At 48.9% G+C, this 17,852-nt stretch overlaps 2 protein-coding genes across 2 annotated transcripts; both read right to left on the reverse strand.

Moving 5' to 3' along the window:
- Positions 1-3,765: 3,765 nt before the first annotated feature.
- On the reverse strand, positions 3,766-5,550 carry LOC141436607 (uncharacterized). The gene has a single exon (XM_074099601.1). It carries the CDS (start codon positions 5,548-5,550, stop codon positions 3,766-3,768), a length of 1,785 nt encoding a protein of 594 aa, XP_073955702.1.
- An 8,930-nt stretch (positions 5,551-14,480) lies between these two features.
- Positions 14,481-17,216, reverse strand: LOC141436608 (uncharacterized). Its single transcript, XM_074099602.1, has 3 exons — positions 16,184-17,216; positions 15,026-15,163; positions 14,481-14,620 (listed from the first exon to the last, which is right to left on the reverse strand). Exons 1-3 carry the CDS (start codon positions 17,214-17,216, stop codon positions 14,481-14,483), a joined length of 1,311 nt encoding a protein of 436 aa, XP_073955703.1.
- Between the last annotated feature and the right edge of the window lie 636 nt (positions 17,217-17,852).

Here is a 17,852-nt window from a genome sequence, read left to right on the forward strand (position 1 = left end):
GTAGTAGTCAGATGGGCTTAACCCACAAAGAATGAAAGGCGACGTATGTGAGAAAGAAAACAGTATGCGGAATGAAGTGACGGGGGTAGAAAAGCGAGAACTGGAATGAAAGGGACCATAGTAGAAACAGGTCCGATTATGTTGGAGGTAGAAAGAAAAAAAAACAAAAAAAAAAAAAAAAAAAAAAAAAAAACCTAAACCTAACCTAACCTAACCTAACCTAACCTAACCTAACCTAACCTAACCTTTTTTTTTTTTTTTTTTTTTTTTTTTTTTTTTTTTTTTTTTTTTCTCGTGGGAAAATGCGTTACGCACTATCCCTGCACCGTGGGGACGATGCAGGGGGTGTATGGGACTCTCCTCTCCTTCTTCCTTCCAATTGGGAAGGAAGGAAGGGGAGAGGCCTACCCATTAAAAACCCACCGGTATTCCCTCACCAGCCAAGTATGCGGGTGCCATGGGAGCACTGGGAGACACCACGACACCCTCTGGCCGGCCCGGTCTAGCCGGGTCCTCCTCTCCGTGAGGGGGATCAGGAATACTCGATTCCCCCTTACCCTTGTGGGTCGCTCTGGCTAGAAGGGGACCCTATCCCCACTAGCCGACTCCACTAGGAAAGAATGGCGGCGAATTGTCGTCGCCTTCTTCCCAACCGTCTGCGCCGGAGCGGGTGCGCAAGGGGATCGTTCTCGCGCTCCCGCTCCTTCTCCTCCTTCTGCGAAATGATTTCTTCGCAGAAGGAGGCGACGGCCTCCCAAGAGCTCTCGCTCCCCAGCATGGCTTGCACGACGCTGGGGAGCGAGAGGTCGCCACCGATCGCCGCCATCAGTGTGCGGCGCCGCTGGGCCCAGGCGGTACACACTTCGAAAGTGTGCTGCGCCGTGTCCTCATCGGCGCCGCACTCGTGGCACGACGCCGTCGCCTCCCTTCCTGCAACCTTGTGGAGATACCGCCCAAAGCAGCCATGCCCGGACAGTACCTGCACAAGGCGGAAGGTAAGGGACCCGTGTTCCCTCCGACACCAATCCTGGAGCACAGGGCGGATGGCTTCGATCGTGCGGAGGCCGTACTCAGCCTCCACTAGCTCATCCGCCCAGCGCTCCAGCACCTCTTCCCTCTGGACCTCTCGGGCCCGGGCCAGCTCCTCGGGAGCCAGGGATTCGCCACGTTCCCTGCGTTCCACTTTCGCCTTGTAGGCGTCGGCGAGCACGGCCGCTTCAATCTCCCAGGGGGGAGATCCGGCCAAAGCTCCAGCCGCTGCCCAGCCCACCGTCCGGTAGGCCCGGGCCATCCTTACCGCCATCACCCTTTGAGGCTTGCGTAGCAACGCTTTGGTGGTGGCGGTAAGGGATTCTGCCCATATTGGTGCCCCATATAGGGCCATACTTCGAATGACCCCTGCAAACAAGCGTCTGCAGGGGGCATTCGGTCCGCCTACATTGGGCAGAAGCCGCCCCAAGGCTCCCGCCGCGCCTACGAGTCGGGGAGCCAACCTGCGGAAGTGCTCCCCGAACTCCCATTTCCCGTCGAGGGTAAGGCCCAGATACTTGATGTGGGCCTTCACATCGACGGCCTCCCCATTCAGGCGCAGGGTAGACCCTCGTGGCACCCTCCACCTGGGCCCTCGGAAGCAGAGAGCTTCCGTTTTCGGGAGGGACACCTTGAGACCCAGCGCTTCGATGCGCCGGATCACCAGAGTGGCTCCCACCTCCGCCATCCTCCTCACCTCCTCATACGTGGTGCCTCGGACAGCAACGAGCGTATCGTCTGCGTAACAGACGACCGCCATCCGAGGCAGCACTCTCCCGCGGATGACCCAGTCGTAGCCAACGTTCCAAAGTAGGGGCCCTAGCACGGAACCCTGCGGAACGCCGCAGGCTACCGCCCTGGCCATCCGTTCTCCCCCTCTTCCAATGTAGAGCACTACCCGGTCCATCAGGTAGTGCTCTACAATCCTCTGGAGGTAGAAGGGCACTCTGTGATAACGGAGCGCCTCCCCTATCACTCCGAAGGGGAGAGACCCGAAGGCGTTGGCAATGTCTAGAGACACCGCCATGGCTCCCTGGCCTCTCCTGGCCGCATCTTCAGTGAACCCCTTCAGAACGGATAGGGCGTCCAGCGTGGATCGCCCAACCCGGAACCCGAACTGGTTCTCCGCAAGATCCGGCCCTTCGCTTGTCAGGTGGCAGACGATCCGGGAAGCAATTATCCTTTCGAGGAGCTTCCCGGATTCGTCCAGCATGACAAGCGGCCGCCACCCGGAAGGGGAGTCCGCCGGTCTGCTCTCCTTCCGCAGGAGGACCAGGCGGCCCTCCTTCCATGCTCGGGGGAACCGCCCCGTGGCCAGACATTGGTCCATTAGGCTAACGAGGCGGTCCCCCAGGTGCTTGGTGGCTACTAACACCACCTTTCCCGGCACTCCGTCTGGGCCAGGCGCTTTCCGGCATCCCTTTAGCCGACCCGCCGCCCGGATAATTTCCTCGCCCGTTATCGGGGGAATATCAGGGGGCACCTCGGGCTCGACCGTAGGTGGCGCCATCCGCGGTGGCTCAAAGGGCGGGCTGGGTGGAAAGAGGCCCTCCACCACTGCGGCCAGTAGCCCCGGCTCAAAGTCTTCAGTGGGGGGGGACATCTTGAGCTTGGCCCGTACCATTCGATACGGGCGCCCCCACGGATCGTCGTCTAGCGAGGCCAAGAACTCGGTGTGAGCAGAGTCCTTGGCCCGCGCGATGGCCGTCTGGAAGGCGGCTTTCGCTGCCCGGAGTTCAGCAAGCAGCCTCTCCTCCTCACCTGGCACCCGTGTGCGCCGTCTTCGGCACCTGGTGAAGGCACGGCGGGCGGCATCACTGGCGGTTCGCAGTTCCGCGAGGTCCTGCGACCACCAGTAGACCCTCGGTCTGTGCGCGGATCGGCGTGCCCTCGGCATGGCTGCGTCGCATATTGCTGTCAGGTCTTCGCGGAACCTGACAGCTCTTTCATCGACCCCCAAGGTGTTCAGGGGATCGGCGCTCCATGCCCGAACCATGGCAGCCTCTTCTGCCAACTCAAGGTTGAGGCGGGAGATAGCCCACTTGGGGAAGTCTCCGCCCCGCTCACCCGCCGTCCGGGTCTGAGGCCCAAGGGGCGCCTTGGAGACCCTGAACCGAATGTAGGCGTGGTCGGACAGGGTCTCCACCTCCTCTAGGACGCGCCAATCACCAATACGGGCGCCGATGGCAGGAGTAGCGAACGTTACGTCCACTATCGACCCCCCCTGCCATCGAACGCAGGTATTGGCCGTCCCCTGGTTCTGCAGAACCAGGCCGACCATTGCCGCCCAGTCCCGCAGAAGTGCCCCTCTCTGGTCTGTGATGGGACACCCCCACGCCGCGCACTTGGCGTTGAGGTCCCCCATCAGGACCACCTGAGCCGGTGATGCTCTCTGTACCACGGGCTCCAAGCCCCCCAGGAACTGCTCGAATTCCCTGAGGGGCCTGTTTGGAGAGAAGTAGACACCTATCACCACTACTTCCCCCCATTTCACTGCCACGTAGCCGGCACCCTTCTCCTTGAGGGAGATGCGCTGGGTGCCAGCTGCGGGTACCACGACGGCCACCAAGCCCTCGGTGTCCCCGACCCAGTTTTGCTGAGGAGGGACGTAGTAGGGCTCAGCAACCACTGCCACGTCAATGCGCCACTCCGCAAGGACCTGCATGAACAGGTCCTGTGCGCGCGCGGAGTGATTTGAGTTCGTCTGTAGGAGCTCGTAATGCAGGCGTGCTGGCATCAGGACATCTGCATCACGAGCTCCTCACTGGCCTGTCGGCTCTGAATTGGGATGGCCCTGGCCGCTGGGGTCCTCCCTCTTACCGTCGGGGGGATGCAGTTTGATCCCCCCATTCTGTGCTTATGCGGGCGGCCAGCTTGGGCACACACCGCACATTTGGTCACCGCCTCACAAGTGGCCGCCAGGTGACCCTCAATACCGCACCGGAAGCATTTTAAGCCGTGCTCCGCTTCCGATGGGCAGAGAGCCCTGGTGTGGCCCAGCGCCATGCATTTGTAGCAGCGCATGGGCAGGGCCTCCACCGGCTTTACGGCGGCCACCACCCACCCAACTGGGACTTTGCCCGCAGTAGCGATGGCCTTTGCAGCCACCGCCGGGCACCTTACGAGGGCCGAGCCCTGCCCCCATGCACTTGACCTGATGCCTCCGATCTTTATTTTGTCAGAGGCACAGCCACCCAATTTGGCCAAGGCGACGGCCAGCTCCTCGCGGCCAACCGTCTCGTCAAGGCCCGTGACCTTGAGGTCCACGAGCTTTGTGGGCCGCGTGACCTCCGCCTGGTCCCCGATGACCACCTTCAGCCTCTCGGCCAAGAGATCGGCAGTGGCCTCGGGGTGCTCGCCGCCCACCTCCAACATTCTGGAGCCGGTCATCGTCGCCCTTATTTTAACCGACTCAAGGCCGAGTTCAGCAAGACTGATGGAGGCCTTAGCTTTCGCTAGGACCTCCAGCATATTGGTGGCCCCCTCTTTCAGAGATAGCACTATCGCTGCGTAGCGGGGGGCCACAATCCTGACCGACTTGGCCTTGGTTCTGGTGGGCTTTGACCTTCGGCTAAGTTGTGCCTTTGGCGGCGCGGCTTTGGGCGGAGGTTGGGTTGAGGCGGTGTTTTTCTTCCGCCTCTTTCGCCCAAGGACCTGGGTCCACGGCGTAGCATCCTCAGTCTGAGGGACCGCCTGCTCTCGCCGGCTAGGACCCGCTACTGTCTGACCCTGGGGCTGGGCAGTTGGCCCTTTTTTGGTTCCCGTCATTGTTGACCCCTTAGCTCCCTTTTGCTTTTGGGGCTGGGAGGTGGGGACCGTCGGTGCCTTTCTTGGCTGCTGCCCCACAGAAGCCCCCGCTGTGGCCTCCTTTGGCTGCGGTTGTAGCTCGCGCATAGCGCCAGCAGCCAAATTCGGCTGGGTCCTCGGGCGGGCAGGCGGCTCCTGGCGCCTGTCAGCCGCAAGGGGAGGCCTCAAGACCGGTTCCGGAGGTAGTCGCGCCTCTAACTCCCCTAAGCGGGTGTTTATCATCCCGCCCAAGGATACTTGGAGGTCACGTCTCAGCTCTTCCATGACCTCTCTGAAGTCAGCAGTTTCCCGCGCTCCGGCAGTTGGGGCAGGCGTCTTCCGCGATTCCTCGAAGGCCCTTTTAAAGGCCCTTAGCTCCGCGCGAACAATGTCCAGCTCTCTAGCGAGTCGGTCATTGTCCGCGCGGAGACGGCGGTGCTCTTCTCTGGGAGTAATCGTCCGCAGAGCCTCAACTGCGTCAATCACCCCTTTGGAGGCGTCGTTTATCGTGCCCCAGATGGTGCCTTTAATGTGGCCACTTCGCTTTACGGCGTCCTGAATTTTGGCGACATTCAGGAGCGCCGCGGCCACTAGGGTCTCCCTGGTTTCTGCCGGTGGTATCAGGGGTTCTTCGCTCCCTCCAACCACATGGGTCCCCTCTCTGGCACGGTAGCTCAGATGATGGACGAGCCGCTCGTCCGAGTCTCCCATGGTCATCACATCTGGGTCCCGCATCGTCAAGCGAGTTAAGGAGCGACTGTGCGTCGCCCGGCGTCTGATGGTACCGCCCCTGCGTGCGGAGCCGACCTTAGGCGCCACGGGTCCCTCAGTTATTGGCCCAGGAGGTCTCTTCCTCGTGGGGCCCATCAATGGTGTGCCCCCAGGAAGACCTCGGGCAGGTCCGCATCCAGTTCCATCCGACCAGACGAACCCTCTTCGGAGTCGGACGCATCTGTCATCACTACAGGATGCATCGCTTCCACTCTTTTTTTCGTCATTGAGGCCGGGAACTGCAGGCGGAGGCTCGCCGCGTCTGTGGCACGTTCCTCCCCCAAAAAGTCGCCACTGGGGCAAGCTCGCCGATCGCACTCTGATGCTGCCAGAGAGCCACCCTCCAAAGACAGCTCGCTCTGGGGGCTGATCCTCCCGCTCTCAGAGGAGTTTTTGCTTAGAGCGGCAGTTTCCGGAGTGCCGGCTTTTCCGGCCTCCCCTCCCGCTCGCTCTCTCCACATTCCACTGCTGATTTGCGCGTGAAGCGCCCATGGCTGTCCGCACCGTATGGCGCGCAACTGCCCCCTTCCTCGTTTATCCTTTTGTAAAGCCTGGTCATCGTTTTGTTGCGGGATCGTTCCTTTATTTTCGCTGTGTGTCATCGGGTAGGAGTCTGAGCTCCCAGGCGCAGGGCTATCGCCCTTCAAATCCAATTTGCCCCCCCCAGAATACGATGGGGCTGACCGCGCAGTGACGGTGAGGGATTCTCCCGTTAGGGTACCCTCCTGGGGTAGTGATTCTTTAATTGGACTTTGCATCATTACTTTCTTTGTCCTTGTTTAGAGAGGTGTGGTCCTCCTGCTCAATTGGGGAGTAGAGCTCCTCTCCGCTGTTAAGGGGTGAGTTCCCCCGCAGGTGATGCGCTGCTGCCCGCACATCGTCGGCCTTCCGGGACGCTCTCTGATGAGAGCATGACCAGAAGCCGACCCCCGTCGCTGCGTCCCCGTAGTCCCCTGCTGCAAGGGAGACGAGGAGCAGTTTGTGGCGCACCCTTTCACTAGGGTGCGCCTGCCCCGCCAGGCCCATAGTGGGCGCAACCGGGGCTGTGCCGCACTTGGTCGCCCCTTCCCTTCGAGCTTAATGCCCGAAGGTCGAGGGCTCAAGCCCCCCCACCACGACAAGGTGGCGACACCCGGGGGGGAACCTAACCTAACCTAACCTAACCTAACCTAACCTAACCTAACCTAACCTAACCTAACCCGCCCCAGAAGGGGACGGTGTACCCACTAAAAAAAAAAAAAAAAAACGGTTTTCCTCTGCTGCCGGGCTGGGAGGACGGGTCCTCCTCTCGCTCCCGCTCCGCTCCCTCTTTTATCGTCATCACCTCCTCGCAGACGGAGGCCATGGCCATCCACGGCCTCTCGCTGTAGGTCATGGATTTAACGACGGCCGGCAGCGAGAGGTCGTGACCTATTACTGCCTTGAGCCGGATGGCTTCGATCGTGCGGAGGCCGTACTCAGCCTCCACTAGCTCATCCGCCCAGCGCTCCAGCACCTCTTCCCTCTGGACCTCTCGGGCCCGGGCCGGGGCGTCGGCGAGCATGGCCGCTTCAATCTCAAACAACAGGAAACTAAAGTACATATGTTGTATTTTTTTTTTAAGTATTAACTTTAGCGGTCCCCCGACACCGTCGATTGGATAAAAAAAAAATTACTAAGTACTTGTACTAAATTAACTCAGGCTAATTTTTGGGAAATCAGCATAGTCCTCGCGGGATAGGGATAAACGAATTCTTCGCCGACGAAGTTGCGGGCAACAGCTAGGTAGTGCATAATTATTTTTTACTTTTGTTTTTTTTTTTGGCGGCGTTTTTTTTTATTATTTTTGCTGGCGTTTTTTTTTGTCGGGGGTTTTTTAAATTTTAAATTTGTTTTGTTATTCCATGTTATTATATTCCATGGTATAATATTTTTTTTATAGTGTACTAGTGTTTGGATATCCTGGCTGCAGCATCAGCTCATCCTGCTGCCACCATTGCATTGTATGTAGAATCAAATACTGATCGAAACGAATCCAAACACAATATATCTGCTATGGTATTATCAAGTTTACCTACTAGTGTTCTGGATATCCTGGCTGCAGCATCAGGCCAAGAATCCATAATCCTGCATAGTTATATAGCATATATGAGGTTTCAAATTTTTGGTCCCAAATATGTTTGGAAGTAAAGTAAATACCCGTTATGCGTCTAAGATTCCTACTGCAGCGAACAAAAGAGCTAATGGTCTTAAAACCGCTGAACCGATTTTGATAAAACATGTCTAAGAACCATCGCTAGAAAACCTGCTTTCAAATATAAAAAAAAACCGCATTTAAATCGGTCCACCCGTTTAAGAGCTACGGTGCCACAGACAGACACACAGCGGTCAAACTTATAACACCCCGTTTTTTGCGGATTTGGTTGTCAAGTGTAAACATAAACAAATACTAGTAATAATCTCAACTGTGTAATAAGTTAGCTTTGGGTTTTCTTATGTATTGACCTCCCTTTTCTCTAAATATAACTACAACGTTATAACGACTAGCTCACTCCAATAGACTCTGGAAACTACTACAAATTATTTGACAACTTAAGGGCCTAAAGCCACACGTTAACGAACACAACTCTACTTAAATAAAAGTAAATTAAAAATATAGTACCTATCCCTGCGGATCAGTACAACACCAAATACTAAAAACAGATTAAAATAAATATTTAAGGGGTCTCCCATACAACAAACGTGTTTTTTTTTTTTTGCCCGTTTTTGCTAATGTCTAATGTTGTACCTATAGATACGGACCCCTTCGAGCGGGAGTCCGACTCGCATTTGGCCGGTTTTATTTTTTATTTTTCCCGTGAAATGCCGGGGCGGGTCGCTAGTGATAATATAAAGTAATGTAATGTAATGCCCCCAGTGTAATTTTTATTGGTTATCGAAATGATCAGTGGGTTCAAGGATAAAAATAATATAATATGTAAATTAGGTTCATAGCTCCTCATTTAACTTGTATATATGCCCCTGCCTTTTTTTTTTGCTATGGCCTTGCTTTTGAATGTAAAACGTAATGTCATACAAGATATTGAATAATTAATAATAAACAGAATTCATCTAGGTTCGTCTGACTACAATGAATGCTTTAGCCGTGACATTAAGGCCCTTGTGAAACCTCAAATGTTTGAAGAATGGAATGATTTGTGGCAATCATCTCGGCTAATTAAGGGAAGACATTTTGGAAACTGTTATATACCTCTTTAGGCATGACTGACAAGTCTGACGTTTGACATGTAATTTTGATTTCCATTCCATTGAAATACATGATTTGATTTGCATCTAAGCAATGTTTTAATGAATATACTACAAATTGGCGACGATGGACGAACTCACACGAATACACAGAACACGTGCATCGATACGCGGCCAGTTGACGAAGCTGGAAAACCAACTTATACAAATTGAAGGAAATTTTACTGAATACGAAGCCAACATAAGACTCGCAAACTTAGAAAATTATGAAAAGAAATTCGATCAGGTACAGTCAGACATCGAATGTCAAAACGAAACGGAATTCGAAGCTGAAATCGAACAGAGGTACAATACACAAGAACAAATTTTACAACTGAAACTGAAACTACAAGCACTACGCCCCGCGCCACCCGCCGCGGCGCCGTCGACGCTGTTCGCCACTCCGCGCAGCGAAGGCGCGCCCGACGCGACCGCCTCAACCTCAAGCTCACCCAGAATTAATTTCCAACCTTTCCAAGCAAAAGAAACGTTTAAAAATTTTGTAAATCGGTTAGAAATGTACATACAACTACATAATTACAACGACCTGCGTACAAAAACTCTGATGCTATTATCTTCTTTACCACCGGAACTACTCCAGAAGGCGTACGACCTCTGTTCACCTTCAGACCCACGCGATCTAGAGTACGAGGTACTTATCAAAACCTTAACAGAGTATTTAGACCCCAAACAGAGTATTTGGGCGTGCCAGCATAAATTTATATCACGAATGCAAGAAGTTGATGAATCTGTAATGACATACACATCAGAACTGAAGCGCTTAGCACAAGATTGTGAATTTACATGCGACAACTGCAAGAAATCTATCTGCAACAACTTTTTAACATTACAGTTTATCCGAGGACTACGCGACAGCGACATAAAAACAAAGATTTTAGAGAAGCAAACCGTAACAAATTTTGTCGACCTAGTTCGTACCGCAACTGCAATAGAACTAGCAAAATTGGATAGCGAGTTCATAACACAATCATCCAAAAGCAGCTATCAAGTAAATACCCGGTCCAAGAATCGAACGACGAACAATAAGGTACCTCTATCTATACGAGACTTACGAGGCAAATGCTTTCGTTGCGGAAGCACCGATCACCGCGCACACGACTGCAAATGCATCAACGACGTCTGCAACAAATGTCAACGTAAAGGACACGTGGCACGAGTTTGTTTACAACCAGCGAAGACTAACTACCAAATTGAAACAGAAAATTCACCAACGTTACAAGAAACGTACACAGACGGCACCATCGATGATGATACACCATGGAACACCAATATTATCCGATCCAATAATACGGATAAATATATGATTAACGTTTACATTGACGGTAAAAGCTCGCAAATGGAGGTGGACACAGGGGCTGCGCTGTCATCAATGTCATTCGAAGACTTCAAGAAAATTCAGTCGAGACAGAAAATATTCAAAACCGATGTCACAATGCGAACTTACACGGGAGAAATTATTAAACCTCTTGGTGTTGCTTATGTCACCTGTAAATATAAGAACCAAACATTTAACGGTAAGCTGTACATAATCAAACAAAACGTAGACCCTATTTTTGGTCGAGCGTGGATACGTTCAATAAAGCTAAACCTGGCAGAAATCAACATGGTCAAAGAGAACATGCTTCCTCAACTCGATGACCTTTTGGAAGAGTACGCGTGCGTATTTGACGGCACGTTAGGCTGCATTCCTGACTACAGAGGCCACATCGCCTTGAAGGATAATACGACACCTATCTTCATCAAGCCGAGGCGAATACCCTACGCACTAAAAGAAAAAGTAGACGAAGAAATTGAACGGCTCTGTCAACAAGGAGTCATTACAAAAGTAGATAACTCGGAGTGGGGCACGCCAGTGGTACCTATTGTTAAACCGAACGGCAGCATTAGACTATGCGCCGACTACAAGGTAACTTTAAACAAGTACATTAAAGATGAACAGTACCCGATACCCATCATCGAAGACATTCTAGCGGAGATGAACGGCGGCGAAGTTTTCTGTACATTAGACATCAGCCAGGCTTACCTACACATGCTTATGGACGAACAAAGCGCCATGATGCAGACACTGAGCACACACAAAGGCACCTACAGAGTCAACCGCCTTATGTTTGGCGTAAAGGTAGCACCCAACTTGTGGCAGAAGTTCATGGACAGATTACTACAGGGCATCACAGGTGTCAAGTGCTTCTTTGATGATGTTATCATACAAGGATCATCTGAAGAACAGTTATTTACTCGACTCAAACTCGTATTACAAAAATTTAAGGAAAGCAATTTAAAGCTTAACAAAGACAAATGTCACTTCATGCAAAAATGTATCAATTACCTCGGTCATACAATTGATAAGAACGGCCTACACAAAACAAAAGAAAAAGTCAAAGCGATTCTTGACACCAACCGTCCGAATAATATTAATGAATTGCGGACATTTTTAGGTATGGCCAATTACTACAATAAGTTCATACCTAATCTGGCTTCAATCTCGAGTCCATTAAATAATTTATTAAAGAAAAATGAAGATTTTGTATGGTCACTAAATTGCGAAGAGGCTTTCAATAAGATTAAACAAGAAATCTTGAGTGAACGGGTTTTAGTCCATTTTGACCAGAATAAGCCCTTAGTGCTCGCTACAGACGCTTCGTGCAGCGGGCTCGGGGCAGTGCTCTCACACAGGCTGGCAGATGGGTCGGACAGGCCTATTGCATTCGCATCGCGTTCTCTCACGACCAGCGAAAAGAAATATAGCCAGATCGATAAAGAAGCAACATCAATTTTTTGGGGACTAAAAAAGTTTTTCCATTACTGTTACGGCAGAAAGTTTATACTTATCACGGACCATAAACCCTTAACAACAATATTCAATCCATATAAAACATTACCTGCAATGAGCACAATGAGACTTTTCCATTACGCACATTTCTTGTCTGGTTTTGACTACACTATAGAATACAGAACATCAGCTGAAAACAGTAATGCAGACTACTTATCCAGATTTCCAGTGGACAAAATTGCTACAAACATAATTGATGTTCACTGCGCCTTTCAGATCCAACAAATTAACAACATATCAATAGACAGACAAAAGATTGCAGAAGAAACTCAAAGAGACTCAGAATACGAGGAAATACTACGGGCCTTGCAGTCAGGAACAAGTGTTACGCGACTTGGGTACAATGACAACGAACTGACGTTACAGGATGGATGCATCTTGAAAGGCACTAGGGTCATGATCCCAATCACATTAAGGCAGGCTGTTCTCCAGGACATACATACAGGACATCTCGGTGTTGTAAAAATGAAGCTCCTAGCACGAGGATTTGTATACTGGAGAAACATTGATAAAGATATCGAGGATCTAGTCAGAAAATGCCGAGAGTGTAGACTAAGCCAGAACCAGCCCGCACGAGCACCACACCACCCCTGGGAGACACCGGTAGCTCCGTGGCAGCGACTTCACGTTGATTTCGCTGGTCCTATTCTTGGTCATTCCTTATTCATCGTGGTGGACGCATTTTCAAAATGGATAGAGGTCATTCCCACTAAGACGACAACGAGCTCATGGTGCATTTCAAAATTGAAAGAACTATTCGTAACCTTTGGATACCCGGATGTAATAGTTTCAGATAACGGAAGACAGCTTGTATCAACAGAGTTCGAAGCGTTTCTTAAAAATAATGGCATAGTGCATAAAACGTCTGCTCCTTACCATCCCGCTACGAATGGGCAAGCGGAGCGAGCCGTACAAATTGTCAAAAGGGCGTTGCAGGCCGTGAGCGCTGACCCTGGCACTCTACAGGATAAGCTGGTGGGAATCAAGGAGCGCTTGAGAAGGACACCCAGCACCAGTACTGGCAAAAGCCCGTATGAACTTATGTTTGGAAGGGAGGTGAGGACCTCACTACACGTTCGATTCAGAACCGCCGTAACGCATTACACGCAGAACGTCTCTCATCACCCGAATACGAGGTCTTTCTCGACGGGCCAAAGAGTACAGATCCGCAGCTACGCTGACAAAACTAGAAAATGGGAATTTGGTACTGTATTGCGGGTACTGGGGCCGGTTCACTACCTAGTAGAAACGGATGATGGCGAGACCTGCAAGCGACACGTTGACCAGATGCTGCAAACGTCAATAGGGACGGGGAACTAGCAGGAATCTTCAGGATTTTAGGGCAGAGGCCTGTTATATACCTCTTTAGGCATGACTGACAAGTCTGACGTTTGACATGTAATTTTGATTTCCATTCCATTGAAATACATGATTTGATTTGCATCTAAGCAATGTTTTAATGAATATACTACAAAAACCTTCAATCATCTTTTCCTACGAGACCATGGTTTTTTATTAATAGAGAATTTTCTAAGTTAAATACCTCCATCGGTATTAGATTAAGACTGGGTCATTTTTGTTCTCCTGTATTTTTAGCAAAGTTTCGAATAAGGGACAATGCCACCTGTGAATGTGGTTTGGCTGATGGAACTCTGGAACATATGTTTTTGGAATGTACAAAAATATCTATTCCTTTATAATAGTATCCTCCCTCGTGATATTATTCGTCCTATTAATATTTTTTTCTACTTACTTTAGTGTTTCTCCATTTGGTGAAATTTTAGACAAATTTTAGACTAAAAATAAAAATAATTATAAATGTAGTTTTTTATGTTCATACTTGTTTCAATGTATTATTACCTGTAGTGAACTGTCATTATCATAGCTTACTGTATCTCATCATCTATATTATTTCATGTATTTATTGTTTAGTTTAACCTAGTGTATCGTATCCTCATTTCAGATAGTAACTGGTAGTTATCCCACCGAAAACTGGCTGATTATCAAACAAGTCGTCCACCTACCCACCGTCAACCTCGACACTGGCAGAATCATCAAGAAATTGATGGAGCCACTTTTCCTAAATTTGAATTGAATTGAATAATAAATAGAAGAATACGCGGAATATTAGCATTAAATGTTGTTTCTTCTTCCATGTAAAGTGTTTAGTTAATTTTTTACATGAATATAATAATGTTTGCAACATTATGATTAAAAAAAAAATGTTCTCCTTTCAGAGCAACACAATTTTGTTTTGTTTCGGTTTCTACATTGAGTACCTAATGTAATTATAACACTAATAATACGTGATAAACATTTTTTTTAATTTTTATTTAGAAACAAACAGTCTGTATAATGAATACAATGGTTTCGAGGAAAGATAAATGTCAAAACAAGGTTTTGTTTACACTTGCATGCATTTATTGATCTACCTTCAGAAGATTATTTTTTACATTAGTCAGCTGACCTTTATATACGGCCGTACAAAAATCTTGCCTGCGCGATGCAGCGGTCGGGGCAGCGCCATCTAGCGGGCATTCTGCACACTAACTTTAACCGAGTTTAACAACGCTTGGTGTTTATACATACTGCCCACCAAGGACTACTAGTCCTTAACTTAGCTGCCCACCGTGACATAGTATGATTCTGTGGCATCACAGACGATAACAAGACTGACTAACATACTTAACAACAACAAAATATTTAAAACAAAAAATAAAAAATAAAAATTACAATGTTGCTATTGGCAGTAAACAGAGTTTTGATATTGGTCGCTTAATTAGTGAACCTTTGCATTTAAGAGTTGCAACTCGAGTAATGTTGTCTGGTCCTGGATGTTTCTGTCGATCCTGCCGAAAAGCCACTTTGCCGGGGGTAAATCATCATCCTTTATTAGAACTATGTCTCCGATTTGAGGTTCTGGTGATTTGAGGGCCCATTTGTACCGATGTAGATAGCGCGTCAAGTACTCGTTTGACCATCGACGCCAAAAGGTTTGCAGCATCCTTTGAGTCAACTGCCACCTCTTAAGTGAACTGATTGACGAGGTTTCGTAATTCATGTCCGGCATGGTAACGAGTGGTTCCCCTATCAAGAAGTGTCCGGGGGTGAGTGGGTTCGGTTCTCCGGGCTTATTACTTATCAATGACATAGGTCGTGAATTAAGGCACGCCTCTATTTGACTGAGGAGTGTGGCCATCTCTTCGTAGGTTAATGTGGAGTCTCCGATGACTCTTTTGATGTGAAATTTCGTGGATTTGATTCCCGCCTCCCAAAGTCCCCCAAAATTAGGTGCCCGAGGTGGAATAAAGTGCCAAGCTGTACCTTGAGTAGCCAAACTCTCTGCTATTTCTTGTGCTATGGTAGACTTCTCCAAGTTGAACAACTCTCTCAGCTCCTTGGAGGCGCCAACGAAATTAGTTCCGTTGTCGCTGTAGAGCTCAAGGCAATGGCCACGACGAGCTACAAACCGTTTGAAGGCTTCAAGAAATCCTCTAGACGACAAGTCACTAGCTACTTCGATATGTACGGCTTTAGTGACCATGCACACGAACAAACAAATGTAGCCTTTGTAGGCGCGATGTCCTCTGCCCTTGGATGTCCTTAGGTTAATTGGGCCCGCGTAGTCCACTCCACTTTTACTGAAAGCTCTGCCTGGTGTTATTCGAACAGAAGGCAATGAGCCCTGAAGCTGTGTTTGTTGCTCTGCTCTGTACCTTGTGCATGTAACGCATTTACGGATATGATGCTTTACTAAGTTCTTTGCTCCAACAATCCAGTATGCTGATCGTAAGTAATTTAGCATGATCTGGGCTCCGCCGTGCAAGGTCTTTTTATGAGCATCGGCAACGATTAGGTAGGTTAACGGTGAGTTGTGTGGTAAAATTACAGGATGTTTAACGCTCTCTTCCTCTTGCAATTGTGTCAGTCTACCGCCAACTCTTAGCAAGCCCTTGCTGTCCAAGAAGGGAGTGAGTGATAAGAGCTTCGATCTAGATTTAACTTGACCTTGTTTTCGTATTTGTGATATTTCAAGATCAAACGTTGAAAGTTGGGTGACCCTTAAACACGACTTGAGAGCTTCATCCATTTCCCATTTATTAAGGTGCTTGCCTTGTCCTATTTTGTTACACTCGTGCCTGGTTATGAATCTTCTACAATATGCAACGACCCTTAGTAATCTAGTTAGAGTAGAAAATCTATCAAATATGGATTCTTCGAAGGTTCCGACGTGTGCTATAGTTTTGATTGTTTTCTCTTCTTGTGTGGTGTTATCCCGCAGTTTAGAATATTCTATCCTCTGTTTCAGCAAGAAACTTGGGCCACGCTTCCACAATGTGTGTTCTTCTAGTTCTCTTGGGCTTACTCCACGTGATGCGCAATCGGCAGGGTTATCTTTAGTTGGAACGTGTGACCAATGCGAAGAGTCCAATGTGCTTAAGATTTCCGAGACTCGGTTAGCGACAAAGGTTTTCCAGGTACTTGGATGCTTATTCAACCATGCGAGGACAACTGTGGAGTCAGTCCACGCTCTAGTTTGAGTTTTGGGAATATCCATGACTTCTGCGATTTCTGCGAGTAATTTGGCCAGCAAAGCCGCCCCACAAAGCTCCAAACGCGGTATGCTAACTTGTTTTACAGGAGCTACCTTTGTTTTGGCTCCGATAAGATTAACGTGAATGTCTCCCGATGTACTAACTATACGCAGATATACCACTGCGGCGTATGCCACGTTTGACGCGTCGCAAAAGCCGTGCAGTTCTACTAATGAATCGTCCATTCGAGTTTTCAACCATCTAGGAAGTCGAAAGTTAGTAAGTTGAAGTAGCTCCTCTCTGTACTTAAGCCAATCTCCAATGATATCTGTGGAAGGCTCTTCGTCCCACCCTACTCCCGTGATCCACAAACGCTGTATAAAGACCTTGGCTGTGATGACACAAGGGGCTATCCATCCGAGAGGGTCGAACAACCGTGCAACGTCGGAAATAATTTTTCTTTTAGTTATAGGTTTAGACAGCGGCGGTAGCTTCACAGAATACTGGAGCTCGTCATGACTCTTATTCCAGGTAAGCCCCAGAATTTTCACTATATTGTCTTCCTTTATTTCCAGGTTTTTATCTTCGTTGTTATTAGGGTCTGGTTGCTTTTCATTTCTATAAATTTCAGTTATGAGATCTTGATTATTGCTGGACCACTTTTGAAGTAAAAAACCACCCTTTTTAAGCAGCGCACTCATTTCCTTGTAAAGTTTTATTCCTTGTTCTAAGGTTTGAGCCCCAGACATCAAATCGTCCATGTAAAATTCCCTTTCTACTTTGTCTGCAGCCAGCGGGAACTCCATTTTATGATCTTTTGCTACTTGATTAAGTGCTTTGACTGCCAGATAAGGCGCCGCAGCTGTCCCAAAGGTCACTGTTAACAACTTATAGTCTTGGACCTCCTTTGCGGGGTCCTCTCTCCACACAATGCGTTGAAAATCGGCGTCTTCGTCGGCTACTCTTACCATGCGGTACATTTTTATAATATCAGCAGTCAAACACACAGGATACTTTCTCCAGCGCATGATGTGATGTCTTAAGTCAGGCTGTAAAGTGGGACCAACCCTCAATGCATCATTTAACGATATACCATTTTCATTTTTACAAGACGCGTCGAATACTACTCTCACTTTCGTGGTCGACTTATCTTCTCTTATGACTGCATGGTGAGGTAAGTAGACTGCTTCATTTCGTTTGGTGTCAGGTTGCGATACCGATACCATGTGACCTAGGTGTAAATATTCATTTATCACGTCCGTGTATCTGGCCTTTAATGTTTGATCTTTGCCTAGTTTTCTCTCTAACGTTTCCAGCCTTCTTATTGCTATCTGACGTGAATTTCCATTTTTGCAAAGGATAGTCTCGTCGCGAAATGGCAGCCGAACGATATACCGCCCTTCTGGATCTCTCCGAGTTGTTTCGAGAAATATCTTTTCGCATGCTTGTTCTTCTTCCGTCAATATCTTTGGTATGTGCGTTGTGTGGTCTGATTCTAATTCCCAGAATCGTTTTAGGACTTCGTCTTCACTGACACACGAATGTAATACCGACACTGATGCTCTCGCATGTGTAGTATTCACAGGTCCTGATAATATCCATCCGAAAACGGTGGA

Source organism: Choristoneura fumiferana, chromosome 16 (assembly GCF_025370935.1).
Source record: "Choristoneura fumiferana chromosome 16, NRCan_CFum_1, whole genome shotgun sequence".
Taxonomy (NCBI): Eukaryota; Metazoa; Arthropoda; class Insecta; order Lepidoptera; family Tortricidae; genus Choristoneura; species Choristoneura fumiferana.